At 40.3% G+C, this 25,219-nt stretch overlaps 1 protein-coding gene across 6 annotated transcripts in view; it reads right to left on the reverse strand.

Moving 5' to 3' along the window:
• NELL1 (neural EGFL like 1) overlaps window positions 1–25,219 on the reverse strand; it is a 292,350-nt gene that overhangs the window by 251,407 nt on the left and 15,724 nt on the right. For all 6 annotated transcript variants that reach the window (XM_083838068.1, XM_083838067.1, XM_083838069.1 and 3 more), the window contains exons 3-4: window positions 15,526–15,676; window positions 926–1,096 (exon numbers count right to left, since the gene is read on the reverse strand). In XM_083838068.1, the coding sequence (XP_083694194.1) occupies window positions 926–1,096; window positions 15,526–15,676 (322 nt within the window). The remainder of the gene's footprint in view (window positions 1–925; window positions 1,097–15,525; window positions 15,677–25,219) is intronic.

Here is a 25,219-nt window from a genome sequence, read left to right on the forward strand (position 1 = left end):
TGTCCTGCCATAAAAGTCCCATAACTTTATTCTGCCTGCCTGAAATGAGGACTTTAGGAAGAAATATCAGCTACCATTGCCCTATCCATTTAAGTCCAACAATTCCAAAACGCATATAGTAAACTGATCCTCTCACCGAATACAAAGAATATTTTCACACTTGTTTCAGTGCAGGAATATCTGAAAGTAACAGTTCATTTTCCTCACTCCTTAAGACTATTTTTGAAGGCCCCAATTTCAAGTTTTCTGAGTTCCCTCATCAACCACTAAGTTAGCAAAAGCCAGTCTTCAATACGTTGTGAGATCACGTCCCAGCAGAAGAGAGATTCCTTTTTATTCCTTGAAATCCTGACAATCCACCATCTTGTTCTCGTGCTCTTTGCAACTTTTTAAGGAAAAAAAGTTCAATGACAGACAGAACATCCTTCCAAAAACACGCAGCATCAGTTCTATACATGTGAAAAGAAGCTGCCAGGTTTCTTGGAACTTTCCAAGTAGGGCAGTGGGTGGAAAAATCAGCAAAAGTGCATTGCTTGATTATGTAATATAAAATTAAAATGCCTCTGACACATCTATCTATTCTTCAAGTTTACAGGTATGCTGAGTGAAGCAGTTCACAACAGAACAGACTGCACAGCAATCTATCACTCTTAAACGCAATCACAGTCAAACATAACATCAGCAAGTGCCTAAACAACAGAGATGCATTTAATACTCCCCAGTCAGCAATCAACCTTTTCCACGTTTGTTCATAATCACAATGTAATGTAATATTTTAATGCTTTATTTTCCTTTTCTTATTCTATTACAGTTTGCTGCACTTTTTAAATTAAGCATTTTTTTCATCTCCTTTTGCAGTTTTAGTCTTGTGCTGTAAGTAGAAAGCATTTTTAAAAGAATTAAATTACTGAAGACGTTTTCTTACCTGTTGCAGTCCACGTGGAGCAGAAGGTGAGATGCACTAAGTGATACAGCAATCTTGTGCCACTGTCCATCCGCCAGCCGGTAGGGGAACACCTCTGTTCTTGACTTCCCATTAAACCTGTAGTGATATCTAATCTCATCCCGTAGTCCACTGCTCTCCAGTTCAAAATAGCTGTAGGTAAAACGTGAAGAATTAGTTTCATTTTTGGTCTATTCATTGCTTCTGTCGCTTTCTTCTTAGTTCGTAGAGTTCCTTAAGCAAACACCACACGGAAGGTCACAATCTAAAGACGTTACTCAGCATGGATTTACTAGGTCATTTTTAAAACAGAAGTAGAGAGACAAGTACTACGCATTCAGCGCATTATAGAAATCACAATACCATTTACACGAAAACAGCTCATGTTCAAAACCATTTGATTGTCCTGGAAATTGAAGTCCTCTTTTTATCCACAGAACAGGTTCAATGACAAGAAAATGATCCTTATTCTATTCACCAAGACGTTTTGTATGAATGCAGGATTTGTAGGCAATGCAAAAATAAAGGACCATATGTATCATTACCAATGAAAAAACAAAAAGCCATTAAGGTAAGAAAGCATCAAGTAATCGTGGAATTTGTACTCGCTATTTGCAAATCTACTTTAAAAATTGTTTACTTTTAGGACTCCCCTACATGCAATTGTGTTTAATTCATTTTCTCAATTTTATTTTTACAGCTGTAATTGTTCAGCTTTACAAGGGAACAAAGCCTCCTGGATAGATCAGGTGTCTCAACACCTGGCATTAGCAATCAAAACCTTCACACACTTGTCACAAGGGAACAGCCCTTGGACAGTACTGTTGAGTTAACAAAGTAAAGCTATTAATTGGCCTCATGCTGGCAGAAGGAGGCAGCTCTCTTTCTAGGGTGAATTTTGCCCTGGTGGCAACACATTGGTAGCAGAAATAGCGAAGCCTTGTCTTGGCCCTCAGATAACAGAAAATTTGAAGCATATGAAATCAAGGTGTTCATTTTTCTTGCAAAACGAAGCCCTAGATATACAAAGGTGGTTATACAGAGCTTCTCTTAAAGCAGAAAAACCTCTACAACTAAGTACAGATGTTAGGTTTTCCAGCTAGCCCCTACCCCTCTCTGCCTCTAAAATGTCATGTTTTTCCCTACTGGACAACAGCAATTTAACATGGCAGTTGCAAGATGGATGCTAGTTTGGGGTTTAAAAAATAAATACATACATACATATATAAAAATACTGCAACACAAAATAATCAACACCCAGTTGTCAATTATTGTTTCCACAGACCTCAATAGCCAGTATGGACAAGAATTTCTTCACAAGGTGCGTGTACTTCAAGAATGATTCTCACCAGTGAAGCGGAGGCTATTTAGAACACAAAAACTGAAAAATGGAGATCTTTGGGAGGAACTAGGTTCTGAGATAAAACACTAGCTGGGGACATATGCAACAGATCACAACAGACTGGGAAGGGGAACATCAAGACAAAGCTTGGCCCAAAGCAAAACTCAAACCCTCCTCCATCCTGACAATGCCTTGCTGTTCAGACAGCCGGAAGATTGCAAGATTTTTCACATACAACATGAGCATTATCAGGTCACCCGAATCAAAGACTCAAGTGCAAAGTAAAAACAGTCACAGGCAGATAAAGGCAAAACTAAAATGGAATGAAAGCAAGGCAGACATGTACAAAAATATATTCAGTACAGGGACGAAAAAATAGGAAAGGCTGGTGTTGTGAAGGAACTAGCTGGTTTCATACACATAAAAGCATAAGGAGAGCAGAGGAACAGGATTTCTCTAAACAGAAGAGGAGAATCTTGATAACCTCCACCACCTAAATATCTTTAAAATACCTAAATTACACTCATAGAAATTTGGAGAGGATGTTTTTATTATTTTGTCTTGATATTCAGTAAAAGCTCAGTCAACATACAGAAGATACTGGTTCTGGTATTTTGCAAGCCAGGAAAGTACTAGGGCAAGTACCATCAGTGAAGTCATACTTAAATAGTTACATGTTCCTTAATTGCCATCTGCTGTCAAAGCACAAATGGAAGTCATTAAATAGAACTTCTTTTGCTCTTGTTCAGACGAGCAACACCAAGACACTAAAAAAAATCAAAAAAGACAAAAGAAGATCTACACAACATCTTTCTCACATACAAAGTATTAGTATAAATACATATGTTTACACGGCTGATCATAGAGGCATAAGAGCCTGAGAGCAAGACAAGCTTCTGTCATGGGAAGCACTTGGCTTCCTGCAGTCATTCTTCATACTGCCTTATAGCCACGGAGCTGATCATTTACTACACAATGCTTCGTCTGTTAATAAAAAAGGCAGTATGCCAGCCCTGGAAAGGTCAGTCAGACACTGTACTTAATCATGTATGTGTTATCACGTGAACTATATAGGAAACTGCAAAGCAACATAGTTTCCCATCTCAGAAGCTTTAGTGTCAGTAGTTACTTCTGGACTAAAAACAGCTTGTTGCTTATGCACAGAGCTTGTTGTCAGTCTCCGGACTCATTTTATATAAGACAGAAGTGATTAAAGCTTACTGCAGTAGCCAGTGCTTACTATATATGTACACCTACACCTGTGGCTGAATGCCACAGGACAGTATAAAACACCATATTTTACCTCTTCAGCTACGTGAAAAGAAGATGACAGCAAACAAATTCTGCACCTATTTTTCACCTCCCTTCAACAAGTGCAAATCAGCAGCAGTTACACTCAAACAAATATCAGCAAACAACAGTCAACAAAACCCCATCAGGAGAAATTGGCTGGATAGCCCCGTTTGTATTCTCTGGTATTTAAATAGTGCAAGGCAGCATAAGCCAGCATGCCTGCATTGATTTCCTTTATTTATTCATTATTTTATTTGGGGGATGAGGAGAGGGGAGATGCTCAAATTCACACAGACATCTTGACTATACACACACATCACCACGTTCACATCTTAGAAGATGTGGTTGTTTATTCTCTGAATATACCACATGAACATAATTGATTTGCAAATAGCTTTCTCAATAGCAAACATCTTTTCTTTCCTCCTCCAACTAGACTCTAGAGAAAAGCTACAACATAAAGGCCACTCACTGCTGAAGTAAATGTGCTTATTCTGTGTTCAAGTTCTAATCTGCAAGTAGTGGAATGGAAGGCAAATGAGTGGCAAAACATAAGTTCAGGCAAGGAATCATCAACCTGTGAGAAAATGATTTTTTATTTTACTCTTAAAAATCTATCTCAGCTTTTTGGCATGCTGTTGCACAAGTTTTCATCTACTGTAAATTGCCAGGTAAATGGGAGGAGGGGGGGGCATGAACAGAAGCTACCATACAAAAGGAAAGAAAATGAATTAGTCTCTAACATGCACGTCTTTATATAGGTTCTTCCCAATATTTTACCAGGAAGAAGAAAATGCAGGAACCGAACAAGTCTGGGATCCTGAAAGGATTAAAGCGTCTGGGAAAAATCATGCTGGTCTTCCACACTTGTACCGCCTGAATAAACGCATCAGCAGCAGACAAGCGTGAACTTTCCATGTTGCTATAAGATCCATATCAATAGCCCAAGGGAGACTGCTGAGTGTTACAACCAGTTCTGCTGCTGCATCACAACCACATGAAGTCTGGGATGGGTCTGAGATATCTCTGTGTGTCAACTTCCTGCTATGGTTAGCCTCCCTGCTGCCTTCGTTGTGACCTTTTCCAAGAGACATGTGCGACAGTCACCTATTTGTCAGCTTGTTAGCACAAAGGGATGGTTTCTTGTTTTATTTGTTATTTCTCAATGTTTTGTATTTTATTACTTTTGATCATGTCTGTTTAAAAAGAAACATCTGTTTTGACAGATTAAATTCTCAGAACACACGTATCAAGAAAAAACACTGTTTATGGAAGAGCAATACAGAGGAGTATATGACCTTGGCTGAAACTATTCCACTGCTGTAATATCCGCATTTGCTAAGCATGTAGGTTACTACTGGCTTCTTTTACACAATTATAGAATTGGAATCCTTTCTCTATATCTGTCAGCAGTCCCTCTCATTCAAATCATGATGTGTACGAGAAATAAGCAAAAACATGTTTCTAAATTCAGATGAATTTTATGCATATCAAAAAGCTGGGTTATTTTAAGATCGTGGAATGTGCTTTACAGAAGGACATCATTCCACAATCAACTAAAGTTGCTTTACAATTCTTCTTGACAATTTTTTCAACCCCTACGTACCTTACATAAGGGTACTGTTATGAGAAGATAATGCCTGGCTATTTTTAGGAGAAAATAATGCCTGACTTACTGATGTTTACTCTTTTTTTTTTTCTTTAATTTTTCCACAATCATAGTGAAGATCTACCTGTGTGTTTGACAGCTCATTTCACTTCCAGATGAGGAAATAAGGCTTCAGGTTCCTAAAAGTACACTGTAAGTTGGAAACAGATGATGTGGATGCCATGACCCCAGAAAATGTAAAAGTCAGCATTGATGTTAAATAAAAACATGTAAGAAACCTGAAGCTGAAAGCCCCAAGTCTTTTTATGAGTTGTTTTAATCCATCATCTGCATTAAAGAAACATATTCATGTATTCGTCACATTTACGAGAGCAGGGAGTTTTACCTGTGACAAAAGAACATGACATTTCATTCAAAGATGTTACTGATCTCAGGGTGTCAAAGTGGCCAAAGGAGGGAGGGCTCACAGATTCCAAACAAGACAGAACCCTGAGTACAGCTCCAGGATACATGTTCTTGTGAACACCTTTAGAGTGCGTACAGCACTTTTTGTTCCAATCCCTATGACGCTAGCACCTATCATGAGACACTAAAACATTGCACTATGAAGACAGAGCACCATCTGGTAAGCGCAATCCTGATTAAGTGCTTCAATAAGAGCTCTAAGAACTAAGGCATGACTACTTTTTGCATTTCATTCAGGAAATCTTCCCCTTTATCACTTCCAAACATAAATAAAGCAGAGTTTTCATTCTGACTTTACAACTTCCGTCATCCCTGATCAAGTGCCAAATGAAGCCCCACAGCCTCTTTCAAGGAGCAGCACCAGCACTTGCAGCAGATGCTCTTAGAGCTACTGAACAGATGTCCCAGGGCAAGGCAGCAGGCACAGATGGCATCCCTGTGATTATGTACAAACTTGGGGTTATCATCTAGTCAAAACAGTTGTGCATCTGCTTAATGGGATAAGGTCACAAAAATCACAGGAGTTCAAGGATGGAGTCACCGTTCACCTGGCACGTGCTGCAGCGACACTGCAACATCAGCTCTTTCAACTGCTGGAAAAGTCACTGCCATAACAAGAATCAGGCTTGTTCAATGATGTTATTGAACACAAGATTCTGGCAAGTTCTGTCAGTCTGGTCAAGGTGCTCGTTTTCCCCTTTTTTCTTTTTTAAATAGCAAAACAAATTCAAGCAAAGTCCTAAGTCCAGCCCATTTGACGTCAACAACTAGAAATTAAATTCAGGAAGCTTCTACACACATTTTCCTCTTTGCACATGTTTGTGCATGCAACCTCTTCATTTAATAGCATTATGCCAAGCAGAATATCAGAACATTTAATGATGTTTAGTAACCAAAATGGCTTCAGGCAAGACTGTGTTTTAACATCTTTTCAGAACCACTTCTGGATGTATTCAGAAACAACAGCCAACAATCTCTACCCATTACCACGCTGACTGCATGATTTTCCATCTACAGAGGTTCTGTGATGAATCACAGATCATTGGCTTTTGGCTTTTTAGTGTTCCTGACCACTGTGTCTGCGTGCACAGTGGTACGCACACACATTGTTATTTTGGTTGGGCAGCCAAGTGGCTCAGCTTGGACAACAGCAGAAAATAAATTGAGATCTTGTTCTAATGCTCCCCTGGTGGAAAGCAAGTCAGGCTGACAGCAGGCACTGGCAATGCTATGCTAAATTCAGCAGGTAAACCGGCAGGCCTGTGCCCAAGACTATCACCACTGTCAATGAAGCCATACTGAGCAGGAGCAGTGCCTCGGAAACAAGAGAGGCATCTGACTTCAAACAGAAGTAAACACTCACCTTGCAGTTGTCACCACAGTTCTATAAGGACGCAAAAACTAGAGCAAGGTACAGCTGTCACGGCAAATATCTCTGTTGCTTCCACAGGCACTGTTTTTGTACCCCTAGTTACTAAAAAGTGACAGGATCAAGATCCCAAGCTCTGAAGCACTGTCAACCACTAGATTTTCAAGAAATGCTCTTACACACTCAAGTGTATAGATCTAGTCCTCTGCTACATATGCATACTCACAAACCACACAGCTACCTTCTGCAGCTGGTTTTAAATTTGGACAGACTGAGAGGCTGCATAGCAAAACCATGCATAGCAAATCTTCACTTATGTGGCATTAAAGACTTAGTGCAATGGCAGAGATTATGTACTGATATCAAAGCCTCTGAGCAAAATCAGACTGCCATCAGGTAGCACAAAAGGTATGCTGAATAGAAAATGGATCATCTGTAACAGTGAAGGTATCTTGCTGAAAAAACAGATTAACTTTCTACAAAAGAAAATGCAAAATCCCACATGTTTCACAAAGACTCTGATCACCTACAACTCCAAAGTATTACTCCTATACCAGCAAATCCAATACAAGCCAAAAGTTAAAATGTTAATTTCTTTCAAATCTCCAAAAACTAAAAACACTGAAGTTCAACTTCACTGTGCTGTTGTCTACCTAAACACAATTCTTTCAAACATTTGTATCATTTTATTTCAAATACAAGGAACAAAACCCAGTCCATTAAACATCGTTCTTTTTCCATTCTGATTACTCCGAGGACAATGGGAATCGCATTACATCAGCCTACCTTGAAACACTTACCAATAACCACCCACAAGTGACATGTGCTGTAATAAACGTTTTGTCTTTTGTTCTACAAATCTACATGGCAGCTGGGCACGCAAGCTGCAAGGTATTAGAACACTTACAATGTTCAACATATGTATTTGTGTACCCGCAACTAAGCATGAGTCAGACAAATACAATTTTACTTTCTTCTTTGATCAGATAAAGAAAAAAGTGACCCCAACATCTGCTTGCCAGCTAAAATGCAGCTCGAGGTACAAAGCAGCTACTCATTTTTGTGGCATGTGTTGTAAGGACTGCGCTTATGCATTTTTGTTTCCATTTCTCGTGCCTAAACATGTGTCTTCGCTGTGGGTCCTACCTGCCTACTGTCTGAAAGACATGGTCCCTCCCCCGTTTCATAGCAAAACTAGTAGGCAGTAACACACTGCACCCGATAATAGTACAGCATCTCAGCAGGCTTCAGAACTAGCACAGTCAGTAGGGCTGAAGAGAGCCCATTATTTGAAGTATGGTAAAATCCTAACTCCTTAGGCTGCTACAACCAAAATAAATAAATAAATAAAGTCCTCATGCACATATAAACAAAAACAATATTCAAGACATCTTTGCTAAATTAAGTTCCTGCAAGAAGTGACCATGCAGCCAAATAACGGAAGAAATTTTGATTTCGTCCCCTCACAAAAAGCAGGTGTTGATCTTGCAGTAAAGGTTGCAGCCTAGTGTAACCACCCCGCAAGGTATGGCCTCGCTCTCTCGCATGCTTATTCCTACCTTACACTTTGCACCAGATTTAGCCACTCGGTTGCACTAAGGCAGGTCAACCCGAGGAGCTAATCTGATAGCAAAGAAACCCGACAAGAACAACAACGAAGAATTACTTCTTCACATATCACTGCTCCAGAACCAGGTCACTTAGCACTCTCACAATCACTGTGTCTGTAGCAAGGAATGCAATCCACAGTTGCACTCTGTGGGTTAATCAAGTGGTCCTTGAAGGGCTCATCACCTAAAATGCCTGGAGTGAGGGTTATTTTCCCCAGTGCTCCAGTGGACCATCTGCAGTCCACGAAGTATTTGTATCTAAGGACTTTCTAAATAGGAACTGCCAATTTTTCTGAGGCTAACCACAGGACTCCAAGGCAGCATTAGCTGAAGGGTCACTGTGGGTATGCAGAAGCCTGGAGGTGCCAGCGTGACCAGAAAGCCCCCAGCAGAGCTGTAAGCAAAGCAGAGCGCAACCCTGCTCAGTCCCTCCCCAGCTCCCACCGCTGCGGCAAGAACTCAGCTCAGGGGATCCCCAGACCCACAATCCTTAAATACCAGATTTTAATGAAACAAAAGAGAATAGCATAGCCTTTTAAATTAATGAAATCTGCCACCTGAGAGTCAAACTAAAATATTTGAAAACAAATTATCCTGTCCTAATTGCTATGTGCTTACAAGGAAGGTTCTTCCCTCTGATCTTGCTCTGAAATTCAGCAGCTTTCCAGTGATTTCTTGTGTTATGGCAAGCGCCATATGTTTCTGCTAGATTCCCAGCAAAAACCTTTCCCACTCCACTCCCTTAAGGCCCAGCAATATGCCTGCTCCCAGCTCTGCTCAGGGCACCCCCAGCCTCTGCTGCCCCACCAGCTTCCCACCTCCCCTCCTCTCTCCCCAGTGCCACCAAGGCACTGGCAGCTTGCCACATCTGGGAGTCCTTCAGGCAGGCACTGTGACCCTCTCCTGTCCACAGCGCAGTGCCTGCCTAGCGTCCAACCAAGAAAGTGACCCTCTATGAACAATGTCCTGTGAACATCTAAGCCTCCTGTTAACTAGGAAAGTTACATTCTCAGCAAGCAGCCAAAATTCAGAGGATGCAGTTTGCAGAAAGTTGCCTTCAGCCTAAATTAGAAACATTTCAGTGCCTTGCCTCTATCAGAGGATCATAAAACAAGCAAACAAAATAATTCGGCATGTTGCAGAAGACTCCAAGGGGACCCACACATCCTGCTCCTGGCTAACCACAACATTGCTGCCCTGTCCAAATACAGTTTTGAAGAGTTTCCAACTATCAGCCATTCTGCCTCAATTGCTAACAAGGTCCAAACAATGTGCTTCAACAGCTGGTTATCAGCAGCATGTTAATGCTTCTGAGAGACAACAATTGCCATCCTATGGTACATAAAACACCTGCTCTCAGCAGGGAGCCACAAGACGGAAGGTAGCTCCTCAAGCAGTAACTCCTTCACAACACTTAAATCAGTGGAACATGTGTAGAATATAACTTTTCTGCTTCACTTCTCTCTTTTGCATACTTGAACCCAGAGGACAGGAGCAGGAGGGCACAATTCTCTTTCCGCTTGCATCTCTAAAATGCTTTTGGGAAAAAAAAAATATCTGGAAGAAAACAAACTCATCTGCTTGTGTCTCTCTGGGAGGCACGAGGGAAAGTGTGTAGGTGCCTCTCATATTTCACATTACCTAGTTCAGAGGGACAGAAATAAAGCTGGATCTTTGCATTCTCTAATCAGCTTGCCAATTTAGCTATTCTGCGAATCAATATTGATGAAGATGTGACCTTAACCCTAAAAGATAAAGTAAAATGGAAGCATTTTCAGAGTTTTTCCTTCCCTTTGTTTTGAATACTGGGCATCTCAGAATCCACTATGTTAATACACATCTTGCAGAGATTCATCTAAAATGTAGCATGGAGTACATCCAGTCTTTCAGGCTTACAACTGGGGTCAGAAGTCACTTGCACAGGTTTCTTTCCATTAATTAGGTTTCAGTGTTTAACTAGATTGTTTCCCATTTATGTTTTAAATCTAACATCATGGAAGGCCCAGGAGCCTTCCATTTGTTATTTTTGAATGTAGAGCTTTCTATCTACTCCTCTACAGTCTGAGAAGCTGTTCGCAGTGTAACTGGGGGGAAATATTAATTTATTAGGAAGTCTCATCCCTGTCTCCCCTCCCCACCCAAAACTGACTTGCTAGAAATAAAAATATTTCACTCCCAGCCTAACACATTTATCAGCATCCCTCAGAATATTTATACCAATACATCTGGCTGGTACATACTGAAGGGCCAAATTCTCCACTCAACAAATCCATTTCACTATAGCAGTACAATTAGCTTGCAACTTTCCAAATATCTGCCATGACAAAGTTTCTGAAGGTCAGTTCCTAGGCATAGGTTCATGTTAAAAAATTAAAAGAATAAAAAAGAATTAAAAGAATAAAAACAAAAAAAAAAAGTTTTTAGTGCTCCCTGTCAGACAATCATAGAAACATCCATTTCATAACTCACTCTCTAGTTCTGTCATGAGGTGGGGGGAACTCTCAATTCTGAAAACCCTACAGAAATAACACCACCACACGTGGACAGAAAGTTAGTACTGATAAACATAAAGCAAAGAGAGAAGAGAGACCCAGGACACACACACACAAAATAGTACAACAAAGTTGTTTGTTTTTTCTTCCAGCTTCTTTAGTTGACTGACAAAAGCAACAATAGGTTCTGTGGGAAGGCAAGGGGGTAAAGAAACTAAGTTCCACTCAAGACTCAGAGACTTTGAAAAATGTGTATAACAAGACCTTGAGGAGAAGGTCAATAAGAGTTTTATTTTATTTCTCATGAGTAACTCCTGGGCAATGGCTCCTTACTTGCTTACTAGTTTATTTTCACTCACTCTGCATAACAATGTCCAACCTCTCTGCTTTCCAAAAAAATAAAACCAACGGTTATGAAGAACATCTTTCTTTGGAGGGCAGCTTGTTACAGAGCAAGCAAATACCTGACAGGTTACTTTCAAAAAGTCAAAAGGGAATTTTGCCTGATGAAAGGTTAGAAAATCTGATTCAGAGTTATTACCTCCCACATCACAACCACATAACAGCTTGGCTGCCAGCTGCCACCTCATGGGTAACGTTCAGTCAAGACTGTTTCCTCTTGCTTCCTTTCAGGCAAGTACCAGAACCACAGGGGATGTGTATTTGTTCTACCCATGTGATTTGAGAAGGTTCAGATCTGTACAACAGTAAAAAAAAAAAAAAAAAAAAAAAAAAAAGTGTTCTGGACTCAAACCTTCCTGATACCTTAAGGCCAAAAAGGCCTATGACATGAATAGTAGTTTCTTCAACACAGAACAAAACCCATTAAAATATTATTATTGAAAACTTTGGCAGTAAATCATTTGAAAATGTTATAAGCTAGTCAGTGGGATGGCCAGTAACACAGACCCATGCTCACTGTTTTCATTGGGTGCCTTACCCATTCTTTCCAAGCACCAAAACTCTTCATTTTGTACATTCTTGGTGTCTTGTAAGTAAACAAATACTTTATTTGCCCACTCAGTCCTCTGGTATTAAATGAAAAGTTTATAGCTTTTTTTTTTTTAATTATTTTATTACTAGTATTTGTGGCCAAAATTTTCACAGCAGCAAGAAAAAAATATTACAGCAGCCAATTCTTTTTAAATTGTGCCCCCGAGAGGTCAGGAAATCATAGTCAGCTCCTTTGGTGACGGCCAGAAGGACACTAGCCTGGGTAACCGAGCATCCTTGACAGATCTCTCCAGACACCCATCTTGGACAGCAGTAGGATGGAGCTATGACTGTGCCTCCAGTCCAGGGAGTAAACAGCTCAGAGGCAATGCTGACTCCCATTTAATTTATGTTATGGGGCTTTGGACCATGCAAGACCAAAGCATGTAAGGAGCAAACATACAACTTTGGGTGAAACTATACTAAATCACTGTTCAAATAAGGACTCTTTATGGATGGATTTTCAAGTATCTCAATGGTCTTTTCCAAGCTTCTTGGTGGTTGAAGGAATCAAAAGCTGTGATCAAAACATCTCACCGAGATCTTCAAGAATGAAAAAGCTAGCATAGTTATCCAACAAAGATAATAGTTTCTGCATCCCCAAGTAACGTGTTTCTACATCTTGTATTACATTTTGTCCTCTGAAATTTAGAAAAAAAAATATAATCTGCAGATTTTCCCTTTGTATTCCAGATAACTAGTACAGTCTGCACATACTAACAGACCGTTCAATTAGACTTAATCTGTGTTAATTAAGCTTTCCATTTCCCAAGCTGTATATTAATACATTTGGATCATGAAAACAAAATCTTTATCATCAAGCTGATTCAACAAGATAAAATATTAACAAAGACGCATTTATCATCTTCTATGCAATATAAATCCTGTCCATCAAAGGATCATATAAATTAACAACTAATCTCTAAATGTTGAGAGATACCCACTTAGTATAACAAAACAGCTTATCTGAATGACTGACTTCGAGGAAAGGTGTTTTCATCTTATTTTAATACCTTTTAAATTCAATTTCTGTTTGTTATTTGTAAAGATTTAAGATCCATTTACCTACGTATTTCTAAAACACCGTAGATATCTTGGTTTCAAAGTTCCATGCTATTTATGAAGAACAAACTCCTGCTAATATGCACTACAGAAAGGCAAAAAGTTTTCTCTTGTACCTTATGGTGATTATCTCCACTCTGAACATCATGCAAAACAGCCTTCTGAACTAATTATGCTGGCACATGTAACTTAGATTTTATATATATTTATATATAAAATAGGTTTTAGTCCATGAAATATCTATGCCAACTACTAAACCTGTGTGCAAAAAAAAAAAAAAAGGTCTTGCATAAGGTATGAACTCCTGTACCAACAACTAACACAGCTGCTGCTTTTATTCAGGTCTTGTTGACCTCCTGCATGTCCTGTACTCTCAAACTTTTAATTGTGCAATTTGGGGTATACTAATAAGTTGAAAGTACCTATGCCATAACTAAAATATTTCCTATTTTGTACATCAGAGGAAAGTTACTGGATTTTCCATGGTCAAAAACTATACTGGTTAAGTAATAAGATACCCTTACACTTGTTCTCACAGGTCCTAATCACACTGAAATGTAACAATCTTTTTTGTGTTTTTTTTTTTTTAAACTAATCTCTTTGTACTGTCTATTTTCACAGACACATAGAAGGATGAAAAAAGCTTAAAAAAGAACATGAACAGATTATCAAAATAATTATCAAAATCAGTAATTTTGATTGAGCAACAGTAATTTAAATAGAGCAACAATTTTTTTAAATGTTTACCAGTGCGTCAGTGGCCTGGGCACATTTCAGCTCACATGTGAGGCTGAAGTCTAGAGTGACCTGAGCAGCTGGTGCACCCAAAAATATAAAAACAACAACAAGCTGAATGTTCTGCCATTACACTGATTATAATGTAACCAGGGTACTTTTCAGCGGTGCCCCCAATCTTTGTTCTCTACTCTTCTTTTCCAGCCTTAAAAAGCTTTTTTCCCCATTTTCTTCCACTTTATTAATTTCTGTCATTTCAGACCTACGCGTCTGGAAGCACTATCCTTATCAAGGTTCAAGTAGCAACTTAAGACACTGGGGAAAGAAACAATGAGTCTGTTTTAAGTGATACACAGTAAGCCTGGAAAAGACGGATAATTGCAGTAATCCATCTGACTTTCAGAATGTAGGAGCAGTCATTAGCAAAGCTGGCCATGTCTGTTCTGGCGATTACACAGAACTACACAGACTTAAAACTACTTTGGCTCCTGCATACAAGTACAAAGATTTAAGTGAGACTAGCATCCAATCCTTCAACTATACATAGTTTTAAATGGATGTCTATTAATACGAAATACTAGAGATAACCTCAGGGCCAAGGACATCAGCAGTGCATTTTATTCAATCAAGATTACTCCTGCACAGTGCATCTCTCTACCAGCCGCTGTCTCTGACTGCCAAGAGAGACAAGTTAAGCAGGTAAACTCAGTAGAGGCCGTATTTAAAAACTATGTGCCTTGCATTGTATAATATTGCCTGTCTAGAATGACCTTGGATTGACAAGTACATGTATGTGTCCCCAAATGTGACACTGTATCAATGGCTATCCTCAGCGTACTCTTTCTTAAATGAAAAATGGAAAAAAAATCCGTTAATATGGCAAACTGATTTTTCCAAAGTTAGAAGTTCAAGATAGCAGGAGACTATTTGACACAACACACAGTTTGAAACATCAAAACATCGGAGAAATCATTATGACCTATAATAGAAGGTATAATTTTGGTGTGGTTTTTTTTTTGTTGTTGTTGTTTTTAAACAAACTGATGTCTGCCACTATAACAGCTAATGAAAATGACCTCTTCTTTTTCTCCAACACTGGCAATAAAAAAAAAAAAAAACACACACACAAAATAAGAATATATTGTATTCATGCCAGGAAGCAAACATACACATCGCCACATGGAAGCACAGGTTTGAAATATAGCATAAGAGCTGAATTTCAAAAAAAGCAAACATTATTTTAAAACATTTTTAAAAACACAGAAAAACATGAGAATGCAAGTTTAACTTCTATGAAAAAGCAAACTCCAGAGTGCACATGATAAATAAGAGAAATTGCATTACGAGGTTTGCAATTTCCAAAATGCATGTTGTCTATGCAATGTGGTTTTGATCTTATTTCTTCATTTATTTTACAGACCAGAATACATAAATAATGCATTCCTCCTGTTAAAAAAAATAAATAAGAAAAACTAGCAAGTCGCAAATTACATCAAGAGGCTTTAACTTACATGTCAGATTATAAACCTACTATTTTAACAGTCACAACGGAGTACTGAGCATTCAGTACCGTTTAGACTGCAACTACTAGAGAGAAATAATTTCCTCTTACCTGTGCTCTAACTCACGGATGGACAGTATAACTCCAGAAGTCGATGCCTTCTGTTGCAGGGTGGCCAGAAACGTGAACTCACTTTTATTCCGAAAGAGCTGAATTAACTTCTCACTCACATGGGGCGCTGCATGGATTTCTCTTTCTATATCTAAGAATTTTATTCAAAAAAAATAGATAAATAAAAGGGGAGGAGAGTGGCAACAACAGTCCAGTAGAAGTGCTAAGTCAGAAAGATTCAGATTACATTTTTCATTTTGCCATCGACATTTTTCATTTTTGAGAGTCACCTACCACACAACACCATTGCAGTTGTTTAGTGCAAAAACCCCAATGTCGCCTCCGTCAGCATTCCCGCTTGTCACTTTGACAAGTTCACAACTGGTCAGCTACTGATTTTCTGACAATTTTTAATGGGATGCTGAACCATTTGTGTCTGCTGTGAGCAGATTAAGTTGTTGTAAAGAAGGTGTGCTGCAGTCAAATAAATGGGCTCCTAAACTCTGAGAAATCTCAGGCACTGCCTCTCCCAACACAATTCACTAAGCTCCAGTTTCAGTTTTTACCACCAAGTCCGTTACCATCTTTCCATCGCACATCAGAGGAAACGTGTCCTTGCACTGTGTAAGGCAGAGATGTATTATTGCTAATAATGCTATATGGCTGAGCTTCTGCCCAAGAAATAAATACAAGACACGCTTGCAATCTGCTACCGTTTCAGGGATTTCTCAGTTTAAACAAGCAAAGCGTGACAGCTCATGCAATATTTATTAAACTACAGTCTGACCGGGCAGATCCAGAAATATTTCAGCCTCACTAACCCTGCTGATGTCCAAGCGGCAGCATGCCTTCTCATATTTGATCTTCTAAGATTCAAATGCACTGTCTCCCAACGCATTCATTTTTATTTCATCCTTTTATTTGCAATGTACCATCGCCACCACTGATGATTAATGACAAAAAGGAGAAATCACAGCATTTAAACCTTCCCACCCCTTGCCTTGTTTTGCATGCTGGGCCTTTGTCACACGTTTGCGAGACCTGTGCCACTCGCAGTTTCTGGATGTCACAATCAATTAGAAGCCCAGTGCGCTTCCTTCAGAAAGGTTTACTTTGAAGCCAGAAATGCCAACACACATTCTCAGCTGGTAGAAAACCATATAACTCTGCTGAATCCTGAGAATCTGGCCCAGCATGAATGCCATAACACACAAAGGAGTGATGAGATTTACAATTCAGAATTCCACTGCAGGGGAGGAAAAAAAAAAAAAAAGTATCATTAAGTGAGGCTTTGCAGACTGAAAGAGAAGAGACTGGCTTGAAAACTGCCCGAAACTCAGAAGTACAGACTACTGGGGGAATGCCATGGACTGAAACCAAACTCCAAGGAAAAAGTATTCAAGCATGTTTTGTAATTGGGTGTCTCCATTTCTTCCGCACAGCTTACAGCCCTTCAAATGAGCCTACACACTCAGAATGCATAACACACTTGTGCTTTGAGAAGCTCACCTCTGAAAAGTACTGCAAATTAGACATCAAAAATCACCAGAAAATCTTTGCCAGAGGCTCAAATTCACCTGATAAATAAATATAAGGTCCACTTTACAGCATCAAGCTATTCGTCTCTCCAATGCCACTTGTATCATAAGAGGACAAAGCTTCAGAGAACAGAAATAGTTTCCACAGCCAACATAAAGGGGAACAGAAGAAGAAAGTATCCAGCACAGAAGAGTAGATTTTGCATTCACCTACAAGATTTCATTAACTGTATCGTTATCCTCACCTACCTTACCTAGCAGATCTTATTAGTGGTCATAAATACTGCCTAGTCCTCTTTGGAACAGCTGACAGGATACACAGAACTGTGTCTCATAAATCAGGAAGTTCTCCCCTATTACACTGAACAGGTAAGCGTACTCTCTACCCCACTAACTTAACTCACTTTTGGCTGTAAATGACTCCAATTTAAATCACACAGACAGTCGGCTATCTACACAGACAGATAACCAAGTACCAAGATGCAACTGAGACTCGGAGATAGAATTTCCAAATACTGAGAGCTGAGGAGAGTTATTCTTGTTTTGAATGTTAAGAACCTTTATATCTTACAAAATCTTGTGGGTTTTTTTTTCTTTTTTTTTATTTTCTTTAAGTGTTACAATCATAAATAAAATATTGCTTATTTGAAGTTCTCAAAAAAATTTTCACATGAAAACATAGGCAGTGCTGTCAGTGAAACATACATGTAAAAAATTCAGTCAAGCCTTGGAAAAAATCCAGCATTTTCTCATCACAAAGGGACCAAGTTATAAAGCCACATCCCCTCATCTATCCACCCAACCTTCTACAAAAAACCTAGGGCTCCTTAGTCAGAATCACCACTGAATAACCAAAGCACTGACTACTTCAGTTAGAAACATACTTTGAAATACCGTGTTATATTCTAGACCAGTTCACAGTCCTAACACAGCATAAATACACCTTCCATTAGCTCTCTGTTGGTTAAAATCAGTCTATGCCATAGATCTGCAATCGTCAAGTTCCAGAATCTTGGGTTCAAACCACTAAACAGCAAACATTACTTAGGTCCTGATTTGCAACACTATTCTAATATAATCCATAAGAAGGTGGTTATTTAACTGGGCTTTTTAAAATTAACATGTTTCTAAATCCAGTGCTACTCATTTGGAGTAGCTCTACTCATTGCCAGGCTAAGGAGGTCCCAGTGCACAGGAACATCCCCTCGCTGGACAGCCAAAAAACCACACTCGCAGGGGTAGAAACCCCAGCAGAGATGACTTCAACATAAGGAAACCTCAGTAACTGCAACTAGGGGGGTTCCCCAGCAATTCTGCAGTGATGTGGCAGATGCAACGCAATAGCTGGCACTTGGATTTGTGAGCAGAGGAGCCCACGGAGGTTTGCGAGGATGTAGAAATCTGCTTCCATGGGGCTTTATGGAGGTGACGGGCGGCTGCTGGGGTGCCAAGCGCACTCTTCGCAGTCTGGAGCTGCATGAAGCTTCATCGAAGACAGGGCCCAGGTGGCTCCACATCGGCCCCAGTCCCCTGCCCCATGAGAGCCCCCTGGCACCTCTCCGGCAGTGCTGCACCACCTCCTGGTATGTCACTGGGCTGTGTTCTGCTTGATTTCTGCAGGAAGTACCATACTCATGAACTGGAAGTTATGATCCACTTCGAGTAAGAGCTTTCTATTTGCAAGTTGATTTTCATGCTTTGAAAAAAAAAAAAACAACAACACTACCACCCTGAGAAAGGATACACCTCCTCACTGCAGGTGCCTGAGGGGGAAAATACATTTTATACTGTCTATAAAAATAACTGTCTGCTTGTAATGAAATGCCGTATTTCCTACATAATATAGAACAATATAGGTTTATACAGTAATCTTCGGTGAAACACCGCTTCATGCTTGAATGATAATACAATCTCAGCAATAAATAATATAAATAAATAAAAGTAGATACGACTTTCATATGCCCTTCTATGTGATTATATTTTCTTAATCTGAAATACTGACTGTCTGGAGGGTTTTTTTAAACATAGTAGAATGTTTCTAAAAGAAAACAAGCAAAAAAAAAAACCAAGCTTGCACAGTTATTTTAAAGTTCGACAGATAGAAATCATCCAGAGCATCAAGTAAACTTTCTACCTTCAGCAAAACAGAGAAGCAGAAGACACCCCTATGACAAAGAGAGCGCGTATCCACTGTTTGATTTCATACCTCCTCCCTGCCATGTAAACCACAGGTCCAAGGAAGAAGCACCAAACACAAAGCGTGCACAGTGTGCCAGGAGAGCCAACCCAGCTACGCCCAACACGTCCCTGCGGGTGCCATCCCCAGGGACACAGCCGTGCCTCCCCGGCTGCCCGGTGCCCCACAAGCTGGCTCAGCCCCAGCCTTGCCCTACCCGGGCCAGAAGGAGCCAGGACAGGATCCGGCACCGGGACTGTGGCTGGGATCAGCGGAGGCAGCTGCCAGCCCCCTGCTGCATGGCAGCAAGCTCCCACGCTCAGCCACCTGCCTGAATCAGACATGGGTTACTCCAGTTCCCGTTATTTCACTACTCAGGATTGAGATCAGCTCTTGCAAGCTGATTTTTGCCCTCAGTTTGCATCTTTCTGTGGGTTTCCACTGTTCTACATAGCACCAGCTCAGGGAACTAAGAATTAAATCCTCAGACTTCTGTCACTTGTAGCTTCGATTGAGTTAGAGGGCCCAAGTAGGAGAGAGGGAGATGCTGGCTCCAGCTCCACTGGAAACTGGGCAAGAAAACAAACACCCCAAAGAAGCTGACAAAAGCAGTCAGAGAAAGAAAAAAAAAATGATGCAAAGAAAGTAGGCAAAGTTCTTGCCAAGCTTACTTGGATGTCACTGTCAATAATCCATGGTATGAAGGGGAAGGGAATTATGTGACCATTTGGGCTGGAGTTTTAAGCAATGAAAAATATACATCTGTTCTTGCAAGCTGAATCCCAATCCAGACGAGAACTCATTATTGTTTACTAAAGGTTTCCTTTAGAGGAAAATGCTGAAATTCAGTTCTAAACCAGATCATATTTTCTGAAACAATAGATATGTTTCAGCATTAACTAGCCTGCTTGAATACTTTTTCCTTTTACTTCCTTACTTTGGTAGGGAACGCAAAACACAGTGCTTTATTGCTAACTTCAATCATTTCAAAGCTAGGTGTTTAAATACACTTTCAGAATAGCCTTTGCACAGTCACACCAGCCAAGCAAGTAGAAATTAACCCTACAACAGAGAATCCAGATCTCAGTGACAGCCATTAGAGAACTGAATATTGCAACATATTGGATTTTACCTTGCTATTGGCAAGATCCAGTAAGACTTAAATCTCCCCATAAAGGAATAAAAAAAAAAAAGTGCTCAATTTTTAAGACACCAGCTTTCCAAAAATGGAACAGAGCAGAAATGGGATCCAAAACAAGCGTAGGCCATTTCCAGAAGTTGCCCAGGATGGAAACACAAGACAGGGTAACAAAACCTTTCTCAATGAAGGCAGGAGCTTCATCAAAGCTTCCATGTTCAAGCAGGATCCAGTACACAGACTCCTTTCTGCACATCGGTCCACGCAATTCTTCTTTCTAACAAATGGTCAAAAACAAAAACAAAACAAACAAACCACCCCCACACACTACTGGTGACAGAGCCCCTGATGCCCATTGCTTCCTGCTCCTCTAAAACCTCTCCTCGGCCCAGACAGGCCACAAACTGATCCAGAAGTCTACTGAAGGATGCTAACAGCAGCCATGGGGATCCTCCTCAGGAAGAAGTCATTTCACTGCCAAGCAGAAAGACCCTTCAGGTAGTTGTCCTTCCCTGCCTAGCAAGGGCAAAATGCAGTTCTCACTAGACAACAGCTTTTTTTTTTTTTTTTTTTTGAAGCTGCAGGAGGAAGATTCACACCATTTCTCCTCACATGCCAACAGAAGGCAAGACTTGGCAATATACTCCTGTCACGGGAACAGGCAGAGAGGCACGAATCCCTCAGAGCACCTTGGAAGCTCGATTCGGCTATCAGCGCTAGGGCCCGAGACAGCCCCGCGGTGCCGCAGAGCCCCTGGCCGCGCAGCAGCGTGCTTGGCTGTCACCTGCGCGCAGAGCCGGCAGCATGCCTGCTGCTCGCCCGCACTGCTTCCAAGGCAGGGGAGAAAAACAAACGCACGCTTGTGTGCGGGTGCTGAGCAGGCACCATGCTGCTCCCCAGGGACCCCTGCCAGTAACCCGGGGAGGGGTCAAAAATCCCCTCCCTGCTCTTCAAAACTATGCTACCAGAGAGGCTCGAAGTAGGCAGGATGTTCTCTCACCAGTACCTCTTTGCTTCTAGGTGTTCCCACCAGCACGAAAAGTCATTCTAAATGCTCTGCTTGCTTCTGCCTTACAAGCTCCACTCAGAGTCAGTAATAAACAGTAGGAAATTATGTTCAACAGCACAGCTTTCTAAATTATGATTATTCATTATAAATCACTTTTTACATGTTGCTTCAAACACTGTTTCTCAAGAATAAGATCCATCTGCAGTGAAATGCTTGGTGATTTTAAAATGCAAACCTCCTACAGAGATGATGTCTCATTTTAATTATTGTTTCGGTTTAATGGGTTTTCATTAAATTAGAGGATGGAGCAATTACCAGGGTGAATAGCTAATGTTACAAAGGTAAGTTCCCATGACTATACAGCAAAAGCAGTTCTGCTAAAGAAGGTGGGAAAACAATACAATTCAAAGTAAACTCTCCTTTTGCATGATGCAAAACTACCCTAGCAGTAAGTGTTCATATATTGCTGTCATGGTGATGTACGTTTGTAAACTACTTTATGACTAGGTCTCACCTAACAACATTCATCTAGCATTTGAAGTTATATGGATATTCCATTCTTTTTGCAAAGCTATTGCAAACCCAGTTCTAAAAGTCAGATTTTTGAGTGGCTACCAAAATCAGGGAGTGCTTATCAATTCACCATTTCTTCCCCAGCAATAATTTAGTTGATTTAGGAGCTTAATGTCAGACTCTTCACTTCCTGAAAGCTGGCCCAACTTGAGCACTGGCTAGAATGACCACACTGCAGTTCATAAGGTAGTTGTCAGAAAGTCTAAGTCTCTCGTTTGTTTTATCAGCATTTCAAACTGAACCAAGAAAACTGAGCATTCCACAGCAAGCACTGCACCAGATACTGCACAAGACTTCGAAATGAATACATGCCATGAGAGAAGGCAGCCACCTGCTTCCTCAAGTCCCAGCCAAAACAAGGTCCTCTAGGGGACAGAGAAAGCAGGGCAGCAGAGAGTGGTAGCAAAGCCTACACTGCAGGGGCTGCCCTCGTCTGCTACCTATGGGCTTCCTATCTCCAGGGCCCTTGTCTTTCCACCCAGACAGACCAAACAACCAAGGCAAGTGCTGGAGTTGTCTCTGTGGCGACAGACGCATGAGCAGCAGGCCCGGGCACGTGTATCACACAGCAACTGACACCATCTTCAGACCAGGTGGCTTGTACAGAGCAAAAGCAGACAACCTGAGTGAGCCAACTGGCTTTGCCCCAGGCTTCCTGACACAAACAGCCACGCTGCTCAGCGTGAGGAGCGCTACACATCACCTGTTGCTCGGACAGCCCCTTTCCCTTGGTTCATTTTAAGCAGCTACTAGGCTCAGGCTCGCCTTCTCAAGTTGGCTCAGCTGTTTCCTCGAGGGACTCGTGCTGAAATCAAGACTATTTACAAGTGGATGATCCCTTAAATTAACTGCTTATTCTGGTGCTGGTAGAAATGCTCCAGAAGTTACGCTACTGCTAACAGCACATCATCTGCTCTTAAATCATGTGAGTTAATCAAATTACATGCCTTGTTAGTTAATTAGTGCAGGAGTCACTGATTATAACTTCTTTTCCACTGTTTATCTATATTAGCTAGCACGTCACATCACTGTGACTATGAAGGTAAAGGTTGCTATTTTCAAACTTTGAAAATAACCACAGTTAAACAAAAAAAGTAAGGATTACAGTAGCAATCCAGTCATGAGGAGAAGTCTGAACAGAGCCAGCAGCACTGTCTGCAACGTTAGCATGAAGGAGCAGTAATTCCTAAGACTCATTACCGAAACACTGGCTGTTTTGCAGAAGCACTGTCCATTTCAGGGATTTATTTTAGAGTATGTTAAATGCTAATGCCACACAAGATAATGAGCCACCTAAAAATACTGTTCCTGTTCTGACTTCGTGCAAAAGCAAACCCAAGCAATTTTTACTCCCCTTCCACAAAACACTTTCAGATAAGCTCAAAATCACAGTCCCAACAAATCGGAAATGATTTTTAAAAAATGCAAACATATACTGAACTTGACAAACATATTCTTCAGCCGTATTTAGAACAAGTTTACATCTAAGTGAAGACAGTACCAGAAGGTGAGGAGCATCTAGAACCAAAAATCAGACACAGAAGGTAAGTTTTACAAATAACTGCAGCTTGGACCACCTTACTCCCACTATAACCCTTAGTGCTTTGTAATCTGGAAACAAATTTCAGCTTTGTTGATAGACTGTACAGAGAACGATCTATTTGTATTTTTAAGCTATATGTAATAATTCTGGTTTCTCATTTAGTACTCTTCTTTCTTTGAGGTGATAATTAACGCTGCTCATACTTTGTGACAAGGCGTTAAAAATAAATAGTATCAAGTACACCTGCATTAGGGTTCCAAAGTTTAACAGGAACGTGACAGATAGAGTCACAGGTAACCCAGAACCTAGGTGTTCAAAGGAATTTTAAGTACCAGATCCCAGAGAAGCAGAAGAGGCCAAAATGCCTAAATTATTTTGGCTGTGCTGAGAATCCCAGTCTAGCTCAGCAGGGCCACAGAGAAAGCAGAATTTGCCTCCCTGCTGAAGACTTGTGTTCTCAAAGACACACTTCAAAACACCAGAATTCAGTAGCTCGTCAACAGGGAAGTTTCAGCAACCTCTGACTCAGTTTCTTCATGTGCAGAGAGAGATTACAACGCCTAATGCTGCTTATGGCAGCTAACAGACCTGCCTACACCTACCCAGAGCTCCCGATTTCCAGTCCATAACACAAGAATAACCCAACTCAAGGCAATGAAATTATCCGTAAAGTTCAAAGTAAGCATATGCTGATGTGCGCTCATGGTTCAAAAATTCCAGTGATGTGACACTCTAAACAGTTGTTTAATTACTTTTAAAACATTTAGCTCATTTGTTACTCAAATCTTATGGTTTTTTTCCTTATTCTCTCTTTGCAATTTGTACAAACACTAACCAAATGTGTTTCATGAATTAATTTTCCCTTCTGTTTTCTTTACCTCAGAAAAATCACTTCCGCAGTATTGCTAAAGAAAATTAAATTCTGGGTGTCTGCTTTATTTATTAACTGCGTGATAATAACATGGGGCATAATACATTTGTCAAAGCCCCTCTCTACTGAAGTATAATTTCAGCTGTCAGCCTCTTTACAATTATGTTTATATTCAATACTCTAGCTGTCTTTGTTTCTTGGAACACATATAAGCACACATTTATATATTCTCCCCAAATCTGTATAAATTCCACCTCTGTGAAGTGTTCCACACAACCCCCCAACAAAGAATCGTAGCCACAGTTAACATACTTAGTCATTCTCCACAAGTTTTATATGAATTATTTGAGAGATTTAAGAATTTTCAAAAATGTCACAATAATAACTGTTTTATCTTTTTACACCATAATTATGATTTGGAGCATTGCTTTTCTTATTTCATCCAAGCATACCACAACTCATGAATAAAATATGACAACTTTGATAGCATCCATCGCTGTGGGTTCATCCGTAACAGCAAACGTGCTTGGGGTACTAACAGCTCCCTTTTGCTCCATAAGCCTTTGTTTCTGAAAATAAGCTTTTATTTAAATAGAACCACCACATGTGTCCCCCTTTTTTGCATTTTTTGCCATTAGCAATAACACCAGCAATAATGTTTACTTTTTTTTTAATGACTACATTTTGAAACAATTAGGATGGCATAAAGCTAGAAAAGCAGAATATCCCATCTGAAAGCTGGTATTCACAAGACATCAAAAAGCATTAAAAGCACTGCCGGGATCAGAGAACAAAAGGCTAACACAGAGGACCGTGACTTTTAAATGTGTGGGCAATGCTATTATA

Source organism: Anser anser (assembly GCF_964211835.1).
Source record: "Anser anser genome assembly, chromosome: 5".
Taxonomy (NCBI): domain Eukaryota; kingdom Metazoa; phylum Chordata; class Aves; order Anseriformes; family Anatidae; genus Anser; species Anser anser.